Source organism: Chrysemys picta, chromosome 4, assembly GCF_011386835.1.
Source record: "Chrysemys picta bellii isolate R12L10 chromosome 4, ASM1138683v2, whole genome shotgun sequence".
Classification (NCBI taxonomy): domain Eukaryota; kingdom Metazoa; phylum Chordata; order Testudines; family Emydidae; genus Chrysemys; species Chrysemys picta.
This window is the reverse complement of record NC_088794.1, coordinates 81,770,731-81,797,092: the sequence shown is the minus strand read 5'-3', so window position 1 is coordinate 81,797,092 and position 26,362 is coordinate 81,770,731. Positions and strand designations below refer to the sequence as shown.

Below are 26,362 nucleotides of genomic sequence, written 5' to 3'. Positions count from 1 at the left end.
GCCCCATGCTAGCAGAACAACAGGTCTAAATAGGAGAGGGAATACACTGATTCCAGTTTTATAAGGACAAATACAATTCCAATATTTTAGATAATGCAGAAACATTTATTAACATCATGTCAGAGTTACTAAGAAGGAACAATGATAATACATCAGATCAAGGACTATGTGGCTAAAAATAGAGTTTCATAGAGCAATAGAGATGAGAGAAAAGAGGGAGGGAAGGAAAGAGAATGTAAACTGCAGTGGTGTAGTCACATTGTTTGGGCATGTAATGAAACCCAGCCCTTAAAATTATTATACCAGAATAGTAAGGCAGATTGCTGCAGACAAACAGATGGTACCAGAAAGAAATTCACTTCTGAGAGATGCTTATCCATGCTGTACTAGACTAGCAGTTGACACCAGAGGTTGGGTCACTGATTAGCCTGGAGATGTATCTGATTCTTTGTAGCTATCAACAAATTAAGTTAATTCATGATGTAATTCCCTTGACTTCAAGGATGAATCTGACCCATGGTCTGCAAGTGGAGTCAATAAAGGTTCCGCAGAATGACAATGGAAAACTCCATGGCAGAACTTCAAAGGTCCCTTCCAGCCCTCCTTGATGCACACTCAGACGAGTGACCCATATTCACACTCTACATGGTGGTCTGGTCTTTTGTTCCCCATGTTTTTGGCATTTAATAATTTTTGCTGCTGGCTCCCCTGGTCATTTTGTGATGTGCAGCTGCGGAAATGTGGTTTCTGAGTTTGATCTGCAGCAGCTAGCGTGGAGGGTGGCCCTGGGCTTTTCAGCCTCTTGGGAGGCTCACCAAATACCAGAGTAGCAAACTGAGTAGAGTAGCTGTCTGCTGCTACGGCTTCTTTGTGTCTGCCCCTCAGTATTGTATTATGTGCTGTATGGAAAACGCCACAGCATAGGTAACCCTAAATGTCACAGAAATATGTGAATAGGGTTAATGATGTGTTAGTAAGTTTAAAAGCATGATGTCAAACTGCTCCCACAAATTCACAAATAGAAAAGTACACCTCTACCTCAATATAACGCTGTCCTCAGGAGCCAAACAAATCTTACCACGTTATAGGTGAAACCGCGTTATATCGAACTTGCTTTGATCCACCAGAGTTCACAGCCCCACCCCCCCGGGAGCACTGCTTTACTGCGTTATATCTGAATTTGTGTTATATCGGGTCATGTTATATTGAGGTAGCGGTGTAAATGGATTTGTTCTCACTACAATGGGAGTTTGCCTGGCAGAGCCAGATCATTCCTCTACCTGGAAATAACCTGCCAATGGGAAGGGAATCAATATGAGATTCTCCTCACAGTGCTCCCTCTCAGTTCTTCTCTGAAGGACAGTCAGAGGTGGAGATTGCCCTGGTGCAGAAGAAACCAGGGATCTGGACCCTGTGTGGTTCTGTCCCAACTCCCTGACAGCATGGCTCCAATTGTGTTTTCATGGGGGAGGGAGAAATGCCCATCTCCCCTAAGACAAACCCACCCACTCCCTGCCCCTGACTGCTCAGATTCCCAGACCCTGCACTGGGGGTGAGGGAATGCTGTGGCAGCTCATGGGGTCCTCATAGAGTTAAACTTGAGTCATCTAAAGGTTACTTTATTTTCTTTCCTATTGCTCCACTTCCTCTATTTTCTAAAGATAAATAAGTATGAAATGAAAGCCTGCAACTCTGCTGGGAATTTGTGCAGCTTGTTTATTCTGTGAAAATACATCATGTTATCTAAGTTTGGTCCACTTATTAAAAGCAGCAGCTTTCTTATATAAACATCTTTCAAGTAAACTAGCTGGGGCTTTGGGGAACAGAGCTCCAGAACACAGAGGACTTGCTCAGAAATTTGAGGATGAACCTTATTCCACTGTCAGCCCTTTTAGCATTTTTCTATAGCTTTGCACTATGTAAACCTGTCCAGGTGTGTTCATGCTGCCATGGCCGTTTAGACTTTGCATCTCTGCAGATCGACCTGTCTGTCCAAAAATAAGTTATAATATTTCAGCGTAGCCCAGAGTTTGTTGTGATTCTACCTAATGATAGTTTTCTTTTGATGATGTGAACATACTAAAAGATTTCCTTTCCTTTTGCAGGTAGCCACAAGAAATAATGAAATGGGTGAGTTTGATTTTAACTATTCTATAGATACTCGGGGTTCTTATGGATAAGGCTGTCCTTTTTATTCCATACACTTAAATACTTCAGGCCTGATTTTCCACTCTGTTATACAAGGCTTATACTAGCATAACTGCTATCACTTCAAAAGAGCTACCTCTGATTTACAGTGCTGTAACTGGGAGGGGAATAGGGCACATAGCTAAAATTTTCAGACCTGGATGCTTTCTAAATCCATATTTAGGCCCCTAAATATAAGTGATTATGGAGATTTTCCAAGGTGATGAATCACACTTGCAGAGCCTGTCGACTTCCATGGGAGCTGGAGTTGCTCAGGACCTCTGCAGGTTAGGCTACTACTATAATTTCAATTTTAGGGACTCAGAGCTTGAAAATTTTGGCCATAATTTTTTATCACTTCAAAAATAATCCTCTGTGTCAGTACCTAATGGTGGGCCCTGGAAAACGAATCCAATTGTCTCTTTGAAACTCACATTAACTTGATGATTTATGTTGGTATGATAAGGAAATCAAGCAGGGTTACTGAATACAGGGCCGGCTCCAGGGTTTTTGCCGCCCCAAGCGGCGGAAAAAAAAAAAAAAGCCGCGATTGCGATCAGCGGCAGCTCCACAGCACCGCTTTCTTCTTCGGCGGCAAGTCCTTCCCTCTGAGAGGGACAGGGACCCTCCACCGAATTGCCACCAAAGAGCCCGATGTGCCGCCCCTTCCCCTTGGCCACCCCAAGCATCTGCTTGCTCAGCTGGTGCCTGGAGCCGGCCCTGACTGAATAATTACCCCAAGGAATGCTATTTTGCCAATGAATACGACCAGTAAAAGAAGAGAGCAGAATCTCTTCACCCTTTTTATATAAGTGATCCCCATCCTGGCTGTCTGACGCTGGGCCAGATTCAGTCTTGATGTAAGCAAGCTCAGCTCTCTTCAACATCAGTGGTAGATATGTCTGCTTATGCCAGAGCTGAATGTAGTCATTTGTCTCTACCTTCTCCTCTGGCCACTCTCCACACTTGGGGGTCACTCATTCACCTGTGCTGTCCCTTTTTCTTTCCTGTGTGACATTGTCACTTCTTTGTCTGCACACACAAAACTACACGTATATTTGGCGCAATAATCGATACTTGCTGCCCATGAAAAACACAGGATGGGAATAGCAGTGGAGATTTGGAAGTCAGAACTGGGGGGCATATTATGATGTCATGTAATACTTCACAAGTTAACCCGGAGACTAATTAGGGGCACACACTGAATAATCCCCTTAGAGACAGTAATGGCTCTTGGACAGTTTAGCAGATCTTTCTGGATGCCAGTTAAGACTTTTCTTTCACTCTGCAAGTCTCAATGAAGGAGAGCAATGCCTTACATGTCTAAAACACTTTCCATGCTGAAGGATCCCAAAGCTCCTTTAGCAAATGTATACACTGTAATTCACATGACAGAATGTCAGCGATTAAAAGTGTGCAATGGCCTATAGGTTATCATATTTTCTTCACTGGAAGTCAGCACATCAAGGTTTATTTTAAGAACGGCCATACTGGGTCAGATCAAAGGTCTATCTAGCCCAGTATCCTGTCTTCTGACAGTGGCCAATGCCAAGTACTTCAGAGGAATGAACAGAACAGGTAATCAAGTGATCCATCCCCTGTCATCCATTCCCAGCTTCTGGCAAACAGAGGCTAGGGACACCATCCCTGTCCATCTTGGCTAATATCCATTGATTGGACCTATCCTCCACAAACTTATCTAGTTCTTTTTTGAACCCTGTTATAATCTTGGCCTTCAAAACATCCTCTGGCAAGGAGTTTCACAGGTTGACTGTGCGTTGTGTGAAAAAAATACTTCCTTTTGTTTGTTTTAAACCTGCTGCCTATTTTCCACACAAACATATTTACTAATCCTTTTGTAGATTATTAGAAATAACTTCTCACTCAGGACATTTTCTAAGACAAAATGGGCAGGACACTGAAACTCAATGGGAGTTGGCTGCCAAATTCCATTTGTGCCTTTGAAAAATTCACCCCATTTCCCATGTCTAGTAGGTTCTTTATTCTCTTTTTCTGCCTAGAGAGCGATACAACTCTGCATGAGGGTGACATTGTCTTGAGAAGGAAACGCAGTGCCATAAACTGTGACAGCAGCTGCTTCTGGCCCAAATCCCATGATGGGCTAGTCAACGTCCCCAGTTAATATTTCTACAGAGTTTTGTAAGTCACGTGTAAATGTACCTGTGAAATTAGAATGGATTTTAACACCAAATTATGAGGATTATTTCACGGCGGTATCTCTGTATCATGTGTCCAAAAGTGATTTTAACCCAAGGCAGCCTTTATGATGATTACCCTTCCCATCAGCTGCTCTTAGGACAGTTTGGCTAAAATAGTATATAATTTAGTAAAATGGATATTTAAAGGTGTGGTTAATTGACAGTATTTAGTTACATAAATACCAATGGATTCATACATACTAGTCTATATTTACTGACATTTAACAGCTATGGACCAAATAACATGTCTAATCTGTTACTTCAGTGAATATATTTGTATTAATATATTATTACTTTTAGTAATAAATATTTTGTCCTCACACACTAGTTTTTATGGAAGGATCTCAGAAAGAGCCATACCAACAGTAAGGCCTGATTGTCCTCTCCCATGGGAAATGGTGAAGAGGAAAAGACAAAGGAAATCTCCATGAGGTTTTCCCTGGAGAGATTTCTTCCTAATTGTTTTGCTGGGGGTCAGTGGATCGGTGGTCAGTCAGTGGATTTGTGGAATAGGCTGCAGAATTGGTGCCTTAACCTGGAAGATCTCTATAGAAGCCCTGTCTTCATATGAGCTCTGTGCCACTTTCACCACCCTGCCTCCCTTGCAGATTGATTCCTTTGAGCAGCACTGCCCGGTCTGGCAACCACCAGTGACTTCCCCTGGAGACCCCTCCTAAAGAGTTATTCTCACTTTCAGGGGAAGAGGCATGGACATTTAACACAGCCTGGGGTCTGGGGTTAACTTTTCATGGGAATCACTGTGGTGCCATTTGGGGGCAGGTGGACAATGTGGGTCCACCTATCCATACAACTGTCCCGCTCATTCCTCATCCCTTTCTTATTTGCATATCCCTGGACCTGCAGAACCCCCCTCTTGAGGCAAGGGGCAATGGGGTACACTGATGCAGAGGCATGACTGTGCCCAGTAATTAATTCAGTTTTACAACATCCCTGTGGCTAGGGGATTATTTACTGTAATGTTACAGATGGGGAAACTGAGGCACAACATTGTTGTGGGACAAATTTTGAAAAGTGGGTTGTAATTGAGGGGGCAGACCTAAGCCAAAAGTTTCAAATATAGTCAAGCACTTAAAGGCATGTTTAGGCACTGAATAAAAATGCTCTGATTTTCAGGAGTGCTGAACACCTGCTGCTTCATGTGACTTCAGTGGAGCTGCAGGTGTTCAGTATCTGTGATAAACAAGCCGCTTTTATTTAGCTGCCTAAATGTAGTCAGCTGTCTAACTTTACACATCCCAGACTGACTATTTTGGCGTTAAACTCTCTGTTTTAGTTTCTCCTTCTGTCTAATGGAGATAATAATACGGACCTACCTACCTTTTATTGCCTGTATAGTAGTTTCATAGTGCAAGGCAATGTACATAAGGATAAGTATAATTATTATTACTACCCTAATCACTTTGAAGATCCCTTAACCCTCCGTACTCTTATCCATTTGACTTCTGTGATAGGAAAATAACTAGGTGCAGAGATTTAGTGGAGTGGACTGCCACATAATAATCAAAATACCATTGTTACGTATTCCCCCTTTTCTTCCTAGCTGTGGAAGAGAGGACTTGGATTGCTGAAGCAATGCAGGAGGTCACAACCCTGACTTGTGTCCAGTTTATAAATCGCACAACAGAAACCAACTACATAAGCGTTGTACCTGGGGAGAGGTCAGTTCCATCAGTCCTAATTGTGACTAGAAGCATATTCTTCAGTTTTCTTTCTTTCCTGCTTGACCTGGATTTAAATAGTCCCAGCTGGTAGCAAACTCCAGGAGCCTGTGATTAAGAGAGTGAGTTGTCAGAGCTCATACAATTTTTCATTTTTCTCTTTTTGTTGATATTTTTGGTTGATTACGTTGCTTTTCAGCTATGGGACTATAGCTTGTTGCACGTGACATCTTTGGTTATTGGTTGCATGTTCCTTTCAGCTGCTGGTCTCACTTTGGAAAGATTGGAGGTATGCAGAAGGTGGGCCTGATGAAAACCGGCTGCATGAGTAAAGGAGCAATTCAACATGAAATGAACCATGCGCTGGGTTTTTTACATGAACAGGCCCGGAGTGACCGGGACAACTATGTTAAGATCATGTGGGAATATGTTATGGCAGGTATGTCCAAGGGAGTGGTGTGTGGTGTTGATGGTGATAGTAATAGTGCTTATCCTAATTCTTTACATCTTTAAAATGTTTACCAAACATTGCATAATGAGGGATGGAACTGGGGAACAGAATACCAAATAGTGACAAATTACTTCAGCAAATGTATTTGATTCTTCCTTCTCAGACACATTGAAATATATGTGCTTTCCCTGTGAGTGGGACGTGAGCATGTTTGCTCCACCAGACCCTAAAACAGTTTGCAGCACAAATTTTCAGCCATTCCCACATTATCCTGAGTAAATTTCAATTGTATTATCTTGTGCTTAGACATCACAGGTGGTTTCTTGCAAGATATTATAATTATTTGTTATTTATATAATGCCATAGGGTTCTGTGGTGCTTTTCAATGAAGTATAAAGAGGAGACCCCTAAGAGAAGGGGCTAAAAATTCAAAGTTTTACCAAAGGTAGTGGACTTGGTTCTGATCTAATTCACACCCATTTTACAGTGGTGCAACCCCACTGACTCAAATGTAGTTACTCCCAATTTACACCAATGTAAATGAGATCAGAATCGGGGCTCATAATGAGAGGACAACCCACCTGGATGCTGTGAGGACAAGGCTAACGAAAAGAAGGGATTTAGCCCTGGAGTTTCCCCAAAGACCGTGAGAGATTAAAGCAGGTGGCTTCACAGGTCTTTATAGTTATTACTTATTTTTATGATGCCAAGAAGAGTAAAAATAAAAAGACAAAGAAGGAGTTACTATGCAGTGTCGGTGTAGTCGTATCAGTCCCAGGATATTAGAGAGACAAGATGGGTGCAGTAATATCTTTTATGGGACCAACTTCTGTTGGTGAGAGAGAGAAGCTTTTGAGCCACATACCCTTCTCAGACCTGAAAAAGAGCTCTGAAGAAGGCTCTATCCTTTTCCCATGGATGTCAAAGGCAGAATTCCCATTGACTTTAGTAGTGCAGGATCATGCCCTGAGATCTTTTGCAATTTCCCAGCTCGTCCACCTACTATTTTTTCCCAGGGTTTCAGTATTGCTTTTTTTTTTTTTAAAATAATAAACAACCCTACAGTTCACCTTGGAAGTTTTCCCATTTCTTTGCTTTGACAACATATTGCCTGCTGTTTTGTTGCAGTCCACTTAGATCCTTGAAACTTGGCTTATTTTTCTCAGGTTTTTTTTAATACAAGATACTGTTCTGCTCCTTAGGCCAGAACTTCTATTCTAGCTCTTTCTCCTTGCTTATAGTGTTTAGGTTCTGGGGCCCCAATTCAGCAAAGCACTTCAGCATATGCTTAACTTTAATCACACGCTTAAATGCATTGCTGAACACAGATGGACTTAAGCATGTTTCTGGATAAGCACATGCTTAAATGTTTTACTGAGCTGGCGCCTAGGTAGTCTTTTCCCTCTGTCCATAAGACTCCCCAAATGATATGTTATTGTTTACATTTGTTTGCCTCATCAGTCAGCTAAAAAGAATCTGTTATACCCTTTTTTCTTTTTTTTTTTTTTAAGTTTTTCTCTGTAAATGTTGGTGGGCGACTCGGAGCAGTTTATCATGAGAGGAAGGATGATCTTGTGCTTGACGAGATCTGGGTTTTATTCCTGGCTCTGCCACTGACTACCTGTGTGACCTTGAACAAGTCACTTAGGCCAAAATATTTACATTTGGGTGCCGGCAGTCAGGCATTGAAACCCGCATTTAGGCACCTGAACAAGAGTCCTTATTGTAAAAGGTGCTGAACACCTTCAGCTCTCTGAAGTGAATATAAGATGAAGGAATGTGGTAAACTTTATAATTTAAGAGAAAATGTTGGCTGTAGCTATTCTGTGCCTCAGTTATCCCAACTGTAAAATGGAATTGTACTAACTTAACTCACAGGGGACTTGATTAAGAAAATTAATGTGTGTAAAGGTGTTTTGAGATCCATGGATGGAGGGTGCTAGAGAAAGGCAAAGGATTTATTGCTTACATGGTTTTGACATTTCTATATAAACAACTGATGCTGAGGCCCTTTCATATCTGCTGGTTAATAAAAGAGAACAGCATAGAGGGGGGAAAATCACAGTAAACTGTGGCAGCTTTTCACTCCCCTCCTCTTGGCTATAAATGGGGCAAATGGAAATTATCATGAAACTATACATTGGCCTGGTGGAATCAATGCTGATAAGAACCAACCTGAACCTTTCCCCAAACCTCCAATCAGTTTTTTGAGATATGAAAAAGTTCAGTTAATTTTTGGATTTTCCCTGCATTTCATAGTCCTGGATTGGCCCAGGAGTGAAAGCGCTAAATGAAGAGACTGGTTTTTCCTTCAAGCTCTCTGGCCCAGTTTTGCAGACTCAGATAGCTGGGATGAATTTCCAATAAGCATTCAATGTGGGGGACTTATCCAAATGGTTCCTGCTTTGCCAGCCACTAGTAACAGTAACAGAGAAACTCATGTCAAAGGGTGAAGGACAAAGGAAGGATGGCCCAGTGGTTTTGGCACTAAGCCTAGGATTTAGGAGACCTCCCTGCTCTGCCTCAGACTTCCTGTGCGACCTTGTCAAGTCACTTAGTCTTTCTATGCCTTAATTCCTTATGTGTAAAATGGGAATAAGAGCATTTTCCTACCTCCCAGGGCTGTGGTGAGGATAAATACATTACAGGTTGTGAAGGTCTCAGATATTACAGTAATGGGTAGGGGGGTAAAAGTATCTTAGATAGAAGGAACATTTTTACTAGGATCCTATTCTGTGCTGTTATGTTGGCTATAGGCAGGTTGGGAGTGAAGTCAATGGGCATTTGCCTGAGTAAGGACTGAGCAAAACCTGAATAAAGATCTCGGTGTTTGGCCCTTAAGAGGTATACTTTGGTACAACTCCATGGCAAACCCTCTCCCTTCTTCTGCAGTTCTAAGGCTCCTTTGGCAATGGCCAAGTGCATTGCTGTTGCACAAGGAGGAAAGTCAAGGTTTTGCAGAGCAGCACCATAGCTATCTCTGCACACATCTTCCCAGTGCTCAGCCTAGCTAGTCAGCCACATTTTCCTCTCAGGGCATAGATACAACTATGGGTACAAACTCTGCTCTTGGATGCACAGGTGCAGTTCCTGTTGAAGTCACTGACATTCAGATGCCAGTGAAGCGTACCATAGAAACTCCTAAGACAGACAAGTGCATGCGCATCACAGGGTGGAATTGGGACCATAGTTCATGTGGATCAAATTCTGAAGTCCTTACTTGGCTTTTAGGACTGGAGCCAAAACCCTCTGAAGTTGATGGAAAGACTCATATGGGCTTAGGTGGGCTTTGTGTCAGGCCCATGCTCAGGACAATCTCCAGTGGGAATAAATATATTTTAAGTATTCTAACAGCTCTGTGAGGACTGCAGTAACACTTTAATATTTTTTTTCTGGTCTTGATCCTGTCTTGGTGGTTGAAATGTTGCTTTCATACCTTACAGGGCAACAAGGGAACTTTAGGAAAGTGAATTCCAATAACCTGGGTCTTCCCTACGACTATTCCTCAGTGATGCACTATGGCTTGTAAGTTGGAGTCTGGGGCTTCCTTTCATAGATGCGAGTGGGGCTCTAATCTCCTATTCAAACTTAGGAGACAGAATTGCTCTTTCTAGGGCATGGCTATTGCTATTCACTTAAGGTATGTCTATACTCCAAGCCGAAGGTGTAAATTCCAGCTTGAGGAGACATACCCGCGCTAGCTACAATCAAGCTAGCGCACTAAAAATAATAATAATAAAAAAAAAGTATAGCCATGGTGGCATGAGCTACAAGAGGAGCTATCCGCCCTGAGCACAATCCTGTCTGAGACTCCAGACACGTACTTGGGTGGTTAGCTCTCCTGCTGCCACAACTACACTAATTTTAGTGCACTAGTTTGATCACGTGATACGTCTCCTCAAGCTGGAGTTTATACCTCCAGCCTGAAGTGTAGACATACCCTTAGAAATGCGGGAACACTTATGACGAAGGGAATCTATTCCTACTGTCTGACTTAGCCCTGGCAAAGGTAAAGAGGGATGGGGCTGGAAGAGAAAGACCGTGGAGTAACAGGTTTCAGAGTAGCAGCCGTGTTAGTCTGTATCCGCAAAAAGAACAGGAGTACTTGTGGCACCTTAGAGACTAACACATTTATTTGAGCATAAGCTTTCGTGGGCTACAGCCCACTTCATCGGATGCATGGACTGGAACATATAGCAAGAAGATATATATACATACAGAGAACATGAAAAGGTGGGAGTAGCCATACCAACTGTAAGAGGCCAATCAATTGAGATAAGCTATCATCAGCAGGAGAGAGAAAAAACCTTTGAAGTGATAATCGAGATGACCCATAGAAGGTGTGAAGATATATTAACATGGGGAAATAGATTCAATTAGTGTAATGACCCAACCATTTCCAGTCTCTGTTCAAACCTAAGTTAATTGTATCTAATTTGCATATTAATTCAAGTTCAGCAGTCTCTCTTTGGAGTCTGTTTTTGAAGTTTTTTTGTTGCAAAATTGCCACCTTTAAATCTGTTACTGAATGGCCAGAGAGGTTGAAGTGTTCTCCTACTGGTTTTTGAATGTTATGATTCCTGATGTCAGATTTGTGTCCATTTATTCTTTTGCGTAGAATACAAAAACAGACTTTTATTTATTTATTTATTTAGCCCTTAACACAGAAGCCTGTAGGAGGCACCTTGCCCCACATTTGCACTAATGGGCAGCAAATTTCTGAGCATTTTCCCAAAGCAAACCAGTAATTAAGATAAATAAATCCTGTCTAGCTGGAGGCAAGAGACAGCAAGTAGCAGTTTCAAATATTCAAAGAATCAGGAGCTCAGACAGCAACCTTGCTCTTCAGAGCATTCTGGTTGGGACACAGAGTTCATTCTAATGAAAGGTTTGGAAGGAATCATCCCCCAAACAATACATTCTCCCCTTGTTTTTTCATTTCAGTGTTGCTGGACACAAAGCTGCTTCCTCAGTGTTCTTCCAGAGATATCTGTGAAGGCTCTTTGCTTGCCCTTTCCTAGTTAGTTAATCTCTTCAGAATCTTAGACAAATGTTACTTAGAATATTTCCCACAATAATACAAATGCATCACTTAAAGTGGGATTTGAATTAGACACATGATTTCCCCTGCTTCTGCAGATATGACTTCTCTAACACCTCTGGGAAAGCAACTATTGTACCGATTCCTGATCCCTCTGTACCCATCGGACAGAGAGAGGGACTGAGTCATCTCGACGTGGCTAAAATCAACAAGCTCTATAGCTGCAGTAAGTGCTCCAAACACTATGTACTTAATTAAGAAACTTTATGATAGCTGCTAATTTCCTTCTAGCTTATTTTACTAGCTCCATTATTTTGCTTACAGTTATTTAATGCATTTAGTAGATGAGCATTGACACATTTGTGAACATGCCAATTAATTTCTCTTTTATAAATTTGACTGCCGTTAATGGATGGAGATAGCTGTGACTGGATTTTCCCTTGAAGAGGATTTCTCTGCATCTTTCATTTTCTTTACAACTGTTTTCTTTTGTTCTTCAGATTGCTGTAGCAATGTGCTGCATAAACCTAGTGACACCTTCTCTTCTGTCAATTACCCATCCTTATATCCAGACAACAGCAACTGTCTGTGGCTCATTCGCATCCCACAGCATCAGGTGATTTTTGTTAGGAAAAAGAAGGTTTGAATAGGTGTTAATAATACATGGCATTATTTATCAGATTTTTAATGTCATAATTTTAATAATATTATATATTAAATATTATTTAACTGTGTCAGTGATTAACCATAGGAACAAACTACAAGGGAAGTGGTGGATTCTCCATCTCTTGATGTTTTTATATCAAGACGAGATGCCTTTCCGGAAGACATGCTTTAGCCAAACACAAGTTATTGGGCTCAGTGCCTGAGTAACTGGGTGACACTTAATGGCCTTTGATATACTGGTGGTCAGACTAGATGATCTAATGGTCACTTATGACCTTAAAAAGCTGTGAGATAATATATCACTTTCCGATGCACAGGTTAATAGCATAACCCTTTTGGGGTCTGATTCTGCTCTCATATATATCAGTTTTATACTGGTGTAACTCCATTGATGTCAGTGGAGTTACTCTGATTTACACCAGTGTAAATGATCTCTGAATCAGGTTCTAGGTGCAAAGATTTACTGCTGTCCAGGGTTTTCCTTTGGCCACTCTGGGGAACGGTGGCAGGGAGAGGGGAATCTCTCTGGCTGCTGGGAGGTGGAATCCGGATGAGACTCTCATGCAAGTCCAGTCCCTCACTCTCTGTTTTTCTATACTTGGTCCTGCTGTTCTTGTCAAACCAGGAAGCTTCATGGGCATGTAGCATAGAGAAGTGGCTGGGGACAGGAGAGTGGGGACTGAAGCAGCACTGGCAAGGTGAAGAGCTGGGGAGAGCAGGCTGGGAGCGAATGAAAGGTAGGCAAGGAGCAGAAGGGTCTCTATGGTGGTGTCATTACTGAAGGTAGGTGGAGGGGACTAGAGAGATGGAAGAGGCACCACTGAAAGGAGGGGAGGGTAAAGAAAGGGTAAGAAGGGGGGGATGGAAGCAAGTCTCCTGATGACAAGAAAGGAGAGGAGGAGAGCTCTCCTGAGAAGGGAGGACAGTACAAGGAGTTCAGGATTTCAGCCAAGATCCTCTTTGACAAACAGATTCACACTGAAATCCACACACAGATATGGGATGTAGGTCAGGGTCAAATAAGGATGGAAAAGAGTAGAAGTCAGGGTCGACGCAACCCATTAGGTGACCTAGGCGGTTGCCTAGGGTGCTACAATTTGGGGGGGGCGGCGACGGGACCTTCCGCTGCCTCTGTGGAGGGCAGCATTTCGGGGCGGGACCTTCTGCCGCCTAGGGCGGCAGAAAAGCTGGCGGCACTCCTGGTAGAAGTCAGGGCAGATTTGAAGTGTTTAATTTTCATGTTCCTCTTCAGGTTTTCCTGCAGTTTGATGCTTTTGATCTTCAGCCTTCCTCAGACTGTACCTCTGACTACATCAGAATTTATGATGGAAGCAGCAGGAATTCCAGTGTCTTACTGGACAAGTTGTGTGGGATGGGGTCCTTACCCTCATTGGTGGCTTCTAGAAACATGATGCTTGTAGAGTTTGTGAGCGATGAGGCTACTGCAGCAACAGGTTTCCAAGCCTCCTATAGCCAGGGTGCGGACAGTGCCTCATTTACAGAGCTTGGTGACATTTCTAATTTGTGCTTAGCACATATTCATGTGCAAAACAGAACGTTTTGTGGAATTTTGCAAAATGTGTTTTTCTATATTTGAATTTTTGGTGGTAAATCCTTTTTTCCATGTTATCCCTTCCACCATCCATAAGAACTGTTCAAAGCCAGCAGCTTGTGAAGCTAGGAATGAAGAAAAAAATAAATGAAAAATAGGACCCTATCTGGCCCTCACACCAACAGCTCTCAGGTCTCACTCATTCTTCTGGAGGTCAAGGAAGCCTTGTTGGGCTAGTTGAGGTCTTTACAGCTACCTGTTTAAAAAAAAAAAAAAGTAACGGAGCAATAGGAGTTGCTAGCCACAGAGTGAAAAATGGCTGCAGAACACTCCACTAGCCAGCTGGATATCTATGCAACTTTAGATCTCATGAATGACAAGGTAGAAAGTAGGGGCCACATAGAAGGTATTTTTAACAATTGGGAGCGGGGGAAGTGAGGCAGGGGGAAAAGGGATGGCTTGGGTCTACAGGTTTCAGGCCTATCATTTTCTAGGTTGGTTCAAATCAGCTTATCTGTGGACTTACCCCCTTGTGAGGTCTGGGCTAACTACACAAACTAAGTAGGATAGGGCCCTGTTAGTATTTGGACAGGGGAGACCCTCCCCCCAAGAAACATCCAGGTGCAGCAGAAAGTGGTTTTGGTGCTTCGGCAGGTGGCCATCTGACCCCCAAGTCAATGCTGAACCAATGATTCCACACTGGTGTGATGCCAGAGGGTACTGAGGATAATTCTTTCCAATAAGATGTAAAACCAAGGTCCTGGCCACTTGGTGGTTATTGAAGGTCCCATGGCACTTTATCTAAGACAGGATACTGACCCCAGCGTCTTGGCAAGTTTCAGAGGAAGTAATTACAGGCTGCCTACTTAAACTTTTCCTGTACTTTCCCTTGGCTCTGGTAATTTTTCACTTCCTGATTTCAATGCTTCTGTGTGCGTTTGGGACCCTCCCAACTTCTCTTGAGAGGTTACTGTATTTTGGGGGGAGCAGTGGGGAAATAAACTACTTGGCGGCTATAGTTTCTCTGTCATTAGTGAAATGCTATGGAAGGAAAGTCATCAAATACAAGTAAGATCATTATTACTTATTATTACTTCAACTCCAAAATGTAACTTTGGTTTTTATGGAGAAAAAGTGGAGGACACCTCACTGTTTGACTTTTCACAAAAGGAAAAAAAAATTTAATTAATGTTGTAGCCAGCAGTTTGTTCCCTCCCACTTCCCTCCTGTTTTTGTCACTCTCCCTTGCTGTAGGACTATGATACTAGGTATAATTTTCAAAAGTAAATTTTACCCAGGATCTGATTCCTTAGCTACTTTCTTGCAATTGGAGCTGCACAGGCACCGCATAGAAAATTAATAACTCTCTACATCAAATAAGTGCTCCTGAAAGCTCATTTCCTTTATACTGGCTATACAAATATATAAGAAACTATTTCAGACACATTTTTGGGACTAGTTTACTAGAACAAGTTACTGTCTATCTACCACAAGCCTGGTCTCAGAATCAAGCACTGGCTGAATTCCTGGTGAACAGAGAGGATGCTCTATAAGTAGAAATGTGTCATATTTACAATTCTGCTCCCTGCTGGTTGAAGAAACAAAAATTGGGAAAAAAGTGGGGATGGGCTTGGGAATGTGCCAGGGGAGGTGGGTGTGGGGCAAACCCTCCCTTGTCTACATTAAAGTTATTTAAGTTCCGACCTTTATTCAGCATTAAGTTGCAGTTTCCCCCTCTTCTCCAAAGGAGAACCAATACTATGCTCTAAGCTCCGTCAATACAAATGGAAGCACAGATGCTGGCCATAGAAAACTGAGTAGGAGACATTTTCTTTTGGCTCTAGAATAGGCCCATATTGATGTCCCTTTGGATTCTTTCTTCCTGCTCACAAGCTGTTAATAAGCTCATTAACATTATCTGTGTGGTTTCTTTTCTTCTTAGTGAAATGTGGAAGCACTTTGACTGGCACAAGTGGAGTGATCACCTCCCCGAACTACCCCAACAGGTACCCCAAAAACCAGGACTGCTTCTGGATCATCAGTGCTCCAGCAGATCGCAAGGTGAGGTGTTGAAGGGCTATTCTGCTGGCTCCAGCAATACCTTCTGACTGCTTCTCTTTGCAGTACAGAATACCAGTTGTTCTAGCACATCCTAAGAAGCAACATCAGCTACTCAAAGAATGAAATTTACCCCTATGCACGGTGTAAATCCAACCTAAGCCTTCACAATAAAGACTTCAGTAGGTGCCATAGGCCTTATGTGATAGTTAAAGAAAACCATTTTAGCCTTGGATGTGAACTGATGGTGACGTTGTCTCATAAGTGGTAGGTTTAGCTCAAAATAATCTCTAGGGCTATGTCTACACTATGAGCTACCGATGTGATTCCTCCTGCTCCTCTACGCATATTTGCAATAGCTCTCATTGAGCTAGTGAGAGTCTGAAGAGCAGTGTAGCTGCAATAGCAGAGATAACTGCGGTGGAGGCATGGCTTAGCCATGCCGAGTACATACTCACTGGTTTTGGGGGGAGGGGTGCATAATCGGAACAGCTAAGCCTTGCCTCTGCTGCCGCTACCCCTGTTGTACTGCTATTTAGACTCACCCTCGCTGATAGCTAGTGCAAGTATGTGTATGGGAGAGGGGAATCACACCCCTAGCTTGTACTGTAGATATAGCCTAGGTGAGAGCCAGGAAGCTGAAATGCTACACTGGTATTTTGAATATTTGCTTCTAGAGATATTCAAAACTGTATCTGATGCCTTACTGCCAAAGAGAGTGAAATTAATCCTGCCACAAGACAGGAGATTACACAAATGACCCACCCTCCAAACCAAATGCCTTTTGAGTTCAAACAATTTTATAATAAAATAAATTTACATTCAGTAACACTTAAAGCCCACCCAAGATCAGGGCCAGACTCCTGGGGCACTGTACAAATAGCAATGGACAGTCTAGGCCCCCAAAAATCTACAATCTAAATAGACAAGATAAAGGTTAAGGGAAAGGTTTGCAAGCAAAGTGTTCTTGTTGTATTTTCTATAGATATCTCTAACAATGGTCTCCTTTGAGCTGGAGGACATTGATGACTGTAAGTATGACTATTTGCTTATTCATGATGGGAGCCGATCCACATCTCCAGCTCTTGGCCCATACTGTGGAACAATGCAGATTGCAGACTTTACCTCCTCGGAGAACTTTGTGCTGGTAGAATTTCACAGCGATTTTGCTTGGGTGTTTCCTGGATTCATGCTGAACTACACTTTTGGTAAGTCTAATTGCAAAAATTTAGGGAGGGCTGGTGAATTTTCATGTTGATAAAAGTGTGAGACTAGTTTGTTTTGGGCTAAGTTATTATTTTACTGCTCTAAAAGTGTACATTGTGAATCACACACAAATAAAGGACAATGTCCTTGATCTTAGGCCCAGGTCCTCAAGGTATTTAGGCACTCAACTAAATACTTTTGAGGATCTGGGTCCAACAGTTTAAGGGCCCTCTCAGATATGAGCATGTAGTTATAACCTGCCCATCACCAGGGCAGGGGCATATAGTCATTTTGTTACAAAAATAAATGGCCACATTTTCAAGAGTTCGGCGTAATAGGTACTGAGCTCTATTGAAAATCTGACCCTAAGTGTCTGAGTGAGCATTTCTGTGCGCTGAGAACTTGTGAAACTATGGCTATCTTTTAGGTGTATAAATGGAAACCAAGCTCTATTGAAAAGCTGTCCCTAGAGATGAGACCTAAGAAAGGATGATGACAAATGTTGTGGGGCAGAAGGATGTGAGATTAAAGGCTACAGCCTTAAGATTATGGCCGATTTTAAGTCTTGAAAGTCCCACCGCTTTTTTGACTGTTTGCATATGTATAAAACACACTTTATGTGAGGAGACGTTTTTGCATAGGCCAAACGAGTCCTCAGAGTGATTTAAAGCTCCTCATCTCTAATGATTAAAGTCCTAGTCCAAAACCTGTTGAAGCCAAAGGGAGCCCATTGATTTCAGTGCCTGATCCAAAACCTATTACGGATCAGATCAAACACATTTAGCTGCCTAACTCCCATTGATTTCAATGGATTAGGCACATTACCACCTTTGAGGAGAGGGACCTAAGTACATTGTGTCCACAGTGCTCTCAGCATCTGATGGCACAGGATTAAGGAAATGAACCAGACCTTGAATTTGGATCTCCATAGGGTAGTGTACAGCACCAGCACACTATACGTCAACGCTGTATATACATGGTCTTTGCATTAACAGATGCTACAGTTGCGAATGTTCTGTAATTGCAGTTATGCCATCATGAAGGAAAACTCAAGGAAAATCTTCCCCCAGTGCCAGGAAGAAAGAAAAGAGTGCCTGGAAGGATACCGATTTACCTTGCTCTTTACCATTTGCCTGCAATATATTTTTTCAGACACTGGTTCATTTTCAACACCAGAATGAATGCTCTTCGCTAATATAGATGTGGGAATCTGAACTCTGAGACTGGTACCCAGATGGGAGGGGGTACAGAGAAATGGAACTTGGGAATACTATGTGGACACCACACATTCTCAGCTCTGGTAAGAGCCGGCTTTCCAGGAGCTGTAAAGTCTCCCCATATTGCACATGGTTGCCTCTTTGGATTTGCACCTTGGAAGGAGAATGTAACAAAATTTTAACTTTACTCATCCATGCTGTGGTCTCTCTCTGGCTTTGTCTTCACTGCTGAAAATGTGCATTTTTTTTTACCCCAGGTTAACTAATGTGTGTGAGCTATTTTAAGTAAAAATGCAATGAAGACAAGGCACTTTAGTTCTACCGCAAGGTAAACTAGGTGACGTCAACACCAGACTGGGGCATAGTGCTGAACTTGCCTAGTTTAGTTTTACTACGAGGAAAAGTGCCTGTGCTTTACCTCAGGATTGCCCACAAGTGTTAGTTACCCCAAACTCCCTCCTCCCCCAAAAAACCCACCCAATGACAACAAAACCCAATTTTTTTTCCAGATAAGACAGTTTTGGGTTACAGCACTCAGGCCACGCCTACATGGGGGCACTCCAGAAAGTTAAGGCAAATCAACTAAAAGGTATGAAGTCAATGGGCATAAATTAAAACAAATCTGTCATCTCCCTTGCCCCTATGGTTTCATTCAGGAGTAAAGTGGCCTTAGTCTGCTGTAACTTAATCCTATATGTATGCAGTGTTGTAGCCATGTCAGTCCTAGGATATTAAAGTGACAAGGTGGGTGACGTAATATCTTTTATTCGACCAACTTCTGTTGGAAAGAAGAGCTCTATGTAAGCTTGTCTCTCTCACCAACAAAAGTTGGTCTAATAAAAGATATTACCTCACTCACCGAAGAAGTGGGCTGTAGTCCACGAAAGCTTATGCTCTAATAAATTTGTTAGTCTCTAAGGTGCCACAAGTACTCCTGTTCTTCTTTTCACTCACCTTGTCTCACTTAATCCTAAAGGCATTCTACTCCTGAATGAAACCACTCATGGGGGAGTGCAACTAACACACTTTAATTTATGCACTTTGGCTTCACACTTTTAGTTCATTGCCTTAACTTTCCGGAGTGTCCTTTGTAGACATGACTGGCTTAAGTCAAGACTACAGTGTCCTCTACTCACAACATCTTCACCCTTCACTCCTTGTTCATGCCTACTTGCTTCCCTATTAACAGCTAGTTAAGGTATGTAGCTGCAGTGGCTTTATCTTCAACCTACTGTCCTTTGGCCATTAACCTTCTACATAGCAGAGTCACTGTGGCTGCTTTCCCAGCTTGATTTTGTATTGGAACATCTGTGCACATAGCCTACCTGCATCAGATGATAAGCTTTCTAGGGCAGAGTCTGTCTCTTCATATGCATGTATGTAGCACCCAGCACAATGGGGCCCCAATCCTGATTGTATTGCAGTAGTGCCCAAAGGCCTCAAATAAATTATCATAATGATGATCTATAACGGAAGCAATTTTTTTGAAATAATAATAATCCCTATTGGTAGATATCAAGCACTTTACAAAAGAGGTCAGTATCATTCCCCCATTTTACAGACAGGGAAACTGAGGCACAGAGCAGGGATGTGACTCGCTCAAGATTACCCACTAGTAGAGCTGGGAATGGCCCAGGAACTACAGCCTGTAGCAGATCTTTGGCTACTGGAACAGCCCATGGAAGCCTGTAGCAGGGTATACTGGCCCTCCAAGGTTATACCTTTCTCTGCTAAATTAAAGAGCCCTTTAGAACCTGGTATTTTCTACCCAGGAAGGCACTTATACTGTAATCAAGTCACCTTGATTTTCTTTTTGATAATTGAAACATATGGAGCTCTTCAAGTCTCTCACTGTAAGGCATTTTTTCCAGCCATCAAATCATTTGTGGCTCTTTTCCGTACTCTCTCTGATTTTTCAACATCCCTTTTAAAATGTTGAGACCACAACTGGATGCAGTACTCCAGGTTCAATCTCATCAATGCCTTATAAAGAGGCAAAAAATCAATTCCCTACTCACTATGCCTCTGTTTATACATCCACAGATCAAATGAAGCCCTTTTTGCCAGAGCACCACAGTGGCCACACCTGGTGAGTCCCTTGTTCACTATGACAGTTAAATCCTTTTTCAGAGTCACTGCTTTAGGATACAGTCCCCCATTCTGTAGCTCTTGCCTGCATTCCCTTGTTCCTAGATGTAGATGTTTGCATTTGTCTGTATTAAAACAGCGTTTGTTTAAGTAGGCCCAGCTTACCAATTGATCTAGATGCCACTGTATGATTGGCTTGTCCCTATCATTATTTACCACTCAGCCAATCTGTGTTGTCTGCAAGTTTTATCAGCAGTAATTTTATATTCACTTCCAGATCATTGATGGAAATGTTGAATGGCATCAGGCTACTATCAATCCCTGCAGAATTCCACTAGAAACACCCCTCTTCAGCGATGATTCCCCATTGACAACTACTTTGAGATCTGTTAGCCAATTCTTAACCCATTTAACTTGTACTCTATTGATATTGATGAGTGCAAATTTTTTAGTCAAAATGTCATGCAGTATTAAGTGCAATGCCCTACAAAACTCTAAGTATATTACATCTACACAATTACTTTTATCAACCACACTTGTAATCTTGCCAAAAGAACAAGGTCACGTTTCTTTGAAAAAACCTCTTTTCCATAAAATCATGTTGATTGGAATATAATTAAACCCAATTCTTTATCAACTGAATCCCAAATCAGCATTTCCATTATTTTGTCCAGGACTGATGTTTGGCTAACCAGCCTATAGTTACCCTGGTGAACCTACTTGCCCTTTTTGAATATTGTTACAGCATTGGTACACTCTTTCCCCCAAATATTCCAAGATTTATTAGAATTATCATCAAAGTCAGGTATCTCAGTCAACTCTTATAGGACTCTTGGGATCAAGTTATGTGGATCAGTTGATTTAATGTTTTTTTTTTAACATCTCTAGTAGATGTTGAGTAACATCCTCCTTAGCTACTAATGGACTGGAAAGTACTTCATCATCCTTATGTGATAACTACATTATCCTACTTCTTTCCAAATACAGAATATAAATATTTATGAATTTTTGTTCCTTTACTTCATCATTAACGAGATGGAAATCGTAATATTGTAATAGCCCTATAGAATTGCTAGGATTTCTTTTGTTCCTCTTATACTTAAAAGATTCCTTGTTGTCCTTCGCTCTGCTAGCCATGGATTCCCCCCTGACATCTTTAGCTTCTTTATCAATTTTCTACACAATGATTTTAAATTTACATGAATTTCTGTCTACTTCCCCTTTATTACACTTGTTAGGTATTGCTTTTTTATTTTTAATTGCTGCCTTCACTTCACCTCTGAACCAAGATGGGTTTTTAGCCAAAGTTGCCCTCTTCCTTAATTGTGGAATCATGACTTTTTGGCCATTTTAGTTCACATTTTTCTGTCTATATTTTTCCCTCTGACTCAGCTCCATTCATGATTTCCCTCAGCTTTGGGAAATTAGACCTTTGAAGCAGCACATGTGTGTATGTGTAGGGCTAGTTGGATCTATCTTTTGTTTGCCCATATTGACTATAACTGGGTCATGATCACCGATCCCCAGGCAATCACCAACTTCCATGTCTCCAGGGATTATTTTTTCTTTATCAGTCAGTGGTCCAAAAGAGAATTACCTCATGTTGAGTCAACACCTTGTGTGTTAGAAAGTCATCTATAATTTTAAAAACTCTAATAATATTTGAATTATGTTCTTTGGTGAGTGAGCCAACCTCTGAGAGGGTTTTTAAGGGACAGGGCCAAAGCAAAGTAAGTAGACTTTGGAAAGAAGCAGGGGAGGTGTCAGGCCTGGTGTCAGCTTTATTTATGTCAAGGTCCCAAACCTGGAGCTAGTGGAAGAGGGAGGACACATGTTCCCCTTTAATTCTGAGTGACCAGCAGAAAGTGTTGCTGCTACACCTGGAGAAGGGTAAAGATTGATGGACCCTCAAAAGACCCCTAAGGGAGGGCTGTGACACAGAGGAGACTGTAAAGATTTTCATATTATTTGGGACTGCAAGATGTGGAGTTGGCCGGTTTAGCCTGCTAGCTAAACCAAGCAATCAAGTCAGGAAACTGAGGCAGCAGCCACACTCCATGAAGAGAAGATGTTATGGGGCCACAAGCAGCCAGATGTAAGAGCAGCTGAGACGGCTCTGTCTGGCAATGGGGATCACCCTGCCACACAGTTGCCCTGGGCTTGGGGTAATGCAAAGGTGATTTACTGCCACCCCCAGGGTTGTACTAGGTACAGTATGTCAGAGAGTTGGCCCTATTCTCCCTGCTGGTGGCTCACCAGCTTACTTGGAGGACATCCAGCCATGTGTTTTAATCTTTCTTGGGTCTCAGCTGGCTCCACAGTGTTTCCTCCCTTTGCTTCTCTGGCACTTTTCCTGGCACCAACTCAGACTGTTACCTCCTCACAGAAATGGAGCCCCACAACCCACCTGCAGGATCATTGCTCCCTCCTGCTGCCAAAATACCAGAGTAGCTTAGACATAGCCTCTCCTAGAGCTCCACCCCAGAGGTGTGAGCCTTCTGGTTTGCCTCCCCAAGGGGCATCTGAGAAGATGTAACACATCAGGCACACGGACATTTTGCACAGAATTCTCACTTCATGGCTCTTAACATAGATTACAGATCATAGTACACAGACATCCTGAACACACTGGCCCCCACTCTAGCTCACTCTTCTGTGGGAAGTCCTTGGGGTACTATTTGCATTCAGGTAGGCAGGATCTTCCCCTACCTGCTCAGGATTCTGAAGCAACTTCCCTCATCCTGAGCTGGTGAAAACAGCCAGAGACACAAAAATGATCAGGTCTTGTCCTCTTATAACCTTCCAGTCCCTCTGTCAGATGACTCCCACATCTACCGCTTCAGCTGATCCCAGACCCTTAGCACATGACTCTTCTCCTGGAGAGGAGCCAGCCTATTGTTTGGAGCAATTCTATTTCAGTAGGAGAGCACTTCAGTCAGTGACCCTATATTGTTATAGCCCTTTGCCACCAGCCTTTGGACTTGTCCTGTTACCTCTGCTGTGGAGGTAACAGAACAACAGAGAAGGTAGAGAGCCCTACATTCAAAATGGCGTCTGCAGTTTAAGGTAAATACATATAAAGAACTCTGTAGAAAAGTGGCCTCACCACTGGTCCACCCTTTCCTACTGTGCAGAGCATGATCTCCTCTAGCACCTCCAGCCAATAGCTCCTCTAATAATCCTCTGGCTACATCAATTATAGCCCTCCCCTGCCAGAGTAACCCACCAACAAATAATTCAAAGTCCTTATTACTTACTTACTTACTTAATGGAGATATCCTATCTCCATCTCCTAGAACTAGAAGGGACCTTGAAAGGTCATTGAGTCCAGCCCCCTGCCTTCACTAACAGGACCAAGTACTGATTTTGCCCCAGATCCTTAAGTGGCCCCCTCAAGGATTGAACTCACAACCCTGGGTTTAGCAGGCCAATGCTCAAACCACTGAGCTATCCCTCCCAGTCCCTCACTCTGACTCCAGGCCCAAGGAATCCTTACAGACCCTTTTTTCCAGGGTGTCATGATCTCTCCAGCTTTGCTGGCTCCACAGCCTCTCAAGGTTGACCCTCCTTTCAGGGGAGGTGCTTGCTAATTTAAACCACTTATGACCTCTTCAGGCAGGAGGTTTCATCTCTCTTAAATTTCCTCTGGGCTCTATTCCTCAGTTGACTGCCTCCCAGGGTTTTCTCCCTGCAAGTCCAGGTCCTGCCCCTTTTATCAGTGCTCACCTCTAGAATCTGTGCCACAATGGTAACTTCTCTATGTCTTTCCTGATCTCTTGCCAGAGTTCTCTACCCAGGAGAGGATCCTCAGGCTAAGTCTCCCTCTAAACTTCCTCCAGCAGGTTTCTCCATGTGCTACTGCCAAGAGAAGGACTACAGAGATCTTTTCCCTGAAACCCTGCCTTCTGCTCCAGATTTCCTCTCCCTATAGTAACCACTCACCTGGGACTCATCTTAAATTGGGCCTGGCCCACCCTCCAGGAGTGAGCAGATGCCCTAATTGAGCTCTCCAATTGCAGTTAATTCTTTCAGAGCCTGTGTGGGGTATGTACCCCATCACAAGCCCCCAATATCAAACAGAATTCATAAGTTGTACATACAGATTCCCCAAAGTGTCATAGGCAGTCCCTATGATCTGGGTCTATATGTTTCCACAGGCTTCAACAGACTCCGACAGAGCTGAGTGCTTGGACAGTTGATAAACAAGTTCTGGGCCTTCTCTCTTGATGAACTATTGAATTCTTATTTAACATTACAGTCAGGATCAGCCAGGCCTTCAGTATTCACACTCAGGGCCTGATCTGGCATTCAGAAATGGTCTTGTCTTATTATTTACATTTGTGCAAAGTGGATGTAGACTGTTCCTAAATCAGAATAACTTTTCATGGGTATAAATGACTCTGCAAAGCAGCAGAAAGATGCGAAGCAGCAGAAAGTCAGGCTCTCAGTTTTTCAAGATTATGGTGCCCTGTGGCTGTGTAAATGTTTTCCGTAATATGTGACTCACAAATCTCATGAGATCTGAAATGTTCACCAGCATCCTTGTGAGGTGACTATGGGGGCAATATAACATGAAAACAGGAAAGGGTTTGTGAGATTGGACGTGCTTGTACAGGGTTTTTTGGTCTGCTGTTCATCTAAAAATGAATTGTAAGTTTGCTTGCAGCATCACAAGCAATATCTTGACTTGATTTTTTTGGTTAAGGGGCATTCTTGTCCTGTTATTTTACCTGGAGTCTACAAATCATGTCTGTGTTCGTCTGCTGATTGCTGTGGCGTGTAATACTGTGAATAGCTTGTATTTTTAAATTAGAATCTTCTTTAGCTGTTGCAGTATTGGGACTTCTCACACACCTGTGACAGATATTGCAACCCCATGCAATATCTTTGGAGACCATATTGTATCACTGTGGGCCAGAAATTGTATGCTGTTCTAAGGGAGAGGTTTACCACAGCTCCTCCAGGAACCAAAAACAGTGAGGGGTGATTAAGGTGAACTACTTAGGTTGTAAACACATCCATAGAGGTACGACCCCCTGGGATGGCTTACATGTACAAGTTCAAACTGGATTTACTAGAGACCAACAGAAAAAGAAAGGGCTTTCGGTATAAAAAGGCTGCATTTAAACTAAGAGTATTCTTTTTGGTCCAGCAAGTGGACAGGACCTTCTGTCCAAGTGGGTCCCCAACCTTTGCAGAAGGGTTGGAAAGACTTTGGCCTGCTAGGGCCCCATATGACTGATGGGTGACACCTGGTATGGTTAGTGTGTGATTAAATCGGTTTGTTGTTTTTATTCTGTTTTCTCTGTAATGCTTTTAACATAAAAATAAATGGGCTTGCTTAGAAAGAGCTATGTGTTAACTTGTAGTTGCTAGCGATGCACTGCTCACAGCCCTTGGGGAGAGACAGCAATGCACAGGCACTGGCCATTAGATAGACTGGCTTGCTGGGGATATCACAGGGTAAGGGCAGGGAGATGTGCAGCCTTAAAATCCCTGGGCAGAAGGGAGTGGGACAAGAGTCCCTGCCCACAGATAGGTGATGGCTGGAAACCTAAGACCTGACTGGGAACTCCTGGAATGGACCAGGGAATGGGGGATATAGGTGCAGTTACCCTGAAACTGTGACAACACCATAGAGCAGTTCTAATTCCATCCAATAGAGGACAGGAATAACAAATACTGTGGCCATTATATACATAAAAATGTCATTTCTACACTGTCTGGCAGGATGTGATCATGGGTTTGAGGTGCTTTATATACTTTATAGTGAGCATAAAAAAATGTAATAGGAATAGATAGTTTCTATTAAACGTTAAAGGAAGAGAGATCCAAATAAGGCATATAATGAACCCCAATATCTTAACTCTGGATTTACAAACATCATCTCTATTGTAAAAAACCCAGATAACTTCTATATACGGAAGCACAGAGGCGAAAAGAGGTCCATTAAAACACTACAGAACCCAAACTAGAAATTAATGCAATGAGTGCCAAA

The 26,362-nt window shown here is 42.5% G+C and overlaps 1 protein-coding gene across 1 annotated transcript; it reads left to right on the top strand.

The window, feature by feature from the left end:
- Positions 1-1,807: 1,807 nt before the first annotated feature.
- Positions 1,808-23,477, top strand: LOC101950620 (astacin-like metalloendopeptidase). Its single transcript, XM_065592811.1, is given in 13 exon segments — positions 1,808-1,933; positions 2,106-2,130; positions 4,209-4,326; positions 4,328-4,347; positions 5,968-6,085; positions 6,346-6,524; positions 9,980-10,061; positions 11,676-11,803; positions 12,078-12,193; positions 13,496-13,721; positions 15,738-15,856; positions 16,839-17,061; positions 18,087-23,477. Coding segments are annotated over 13 exon segments (1,437 nt in total). The 5' UTR covers positions 1,808-1,864; the 3' UTR covers positions 18,101-23,477.
- Positions 23,478-26,362: the final 2,885 nt, after the last annotated feature.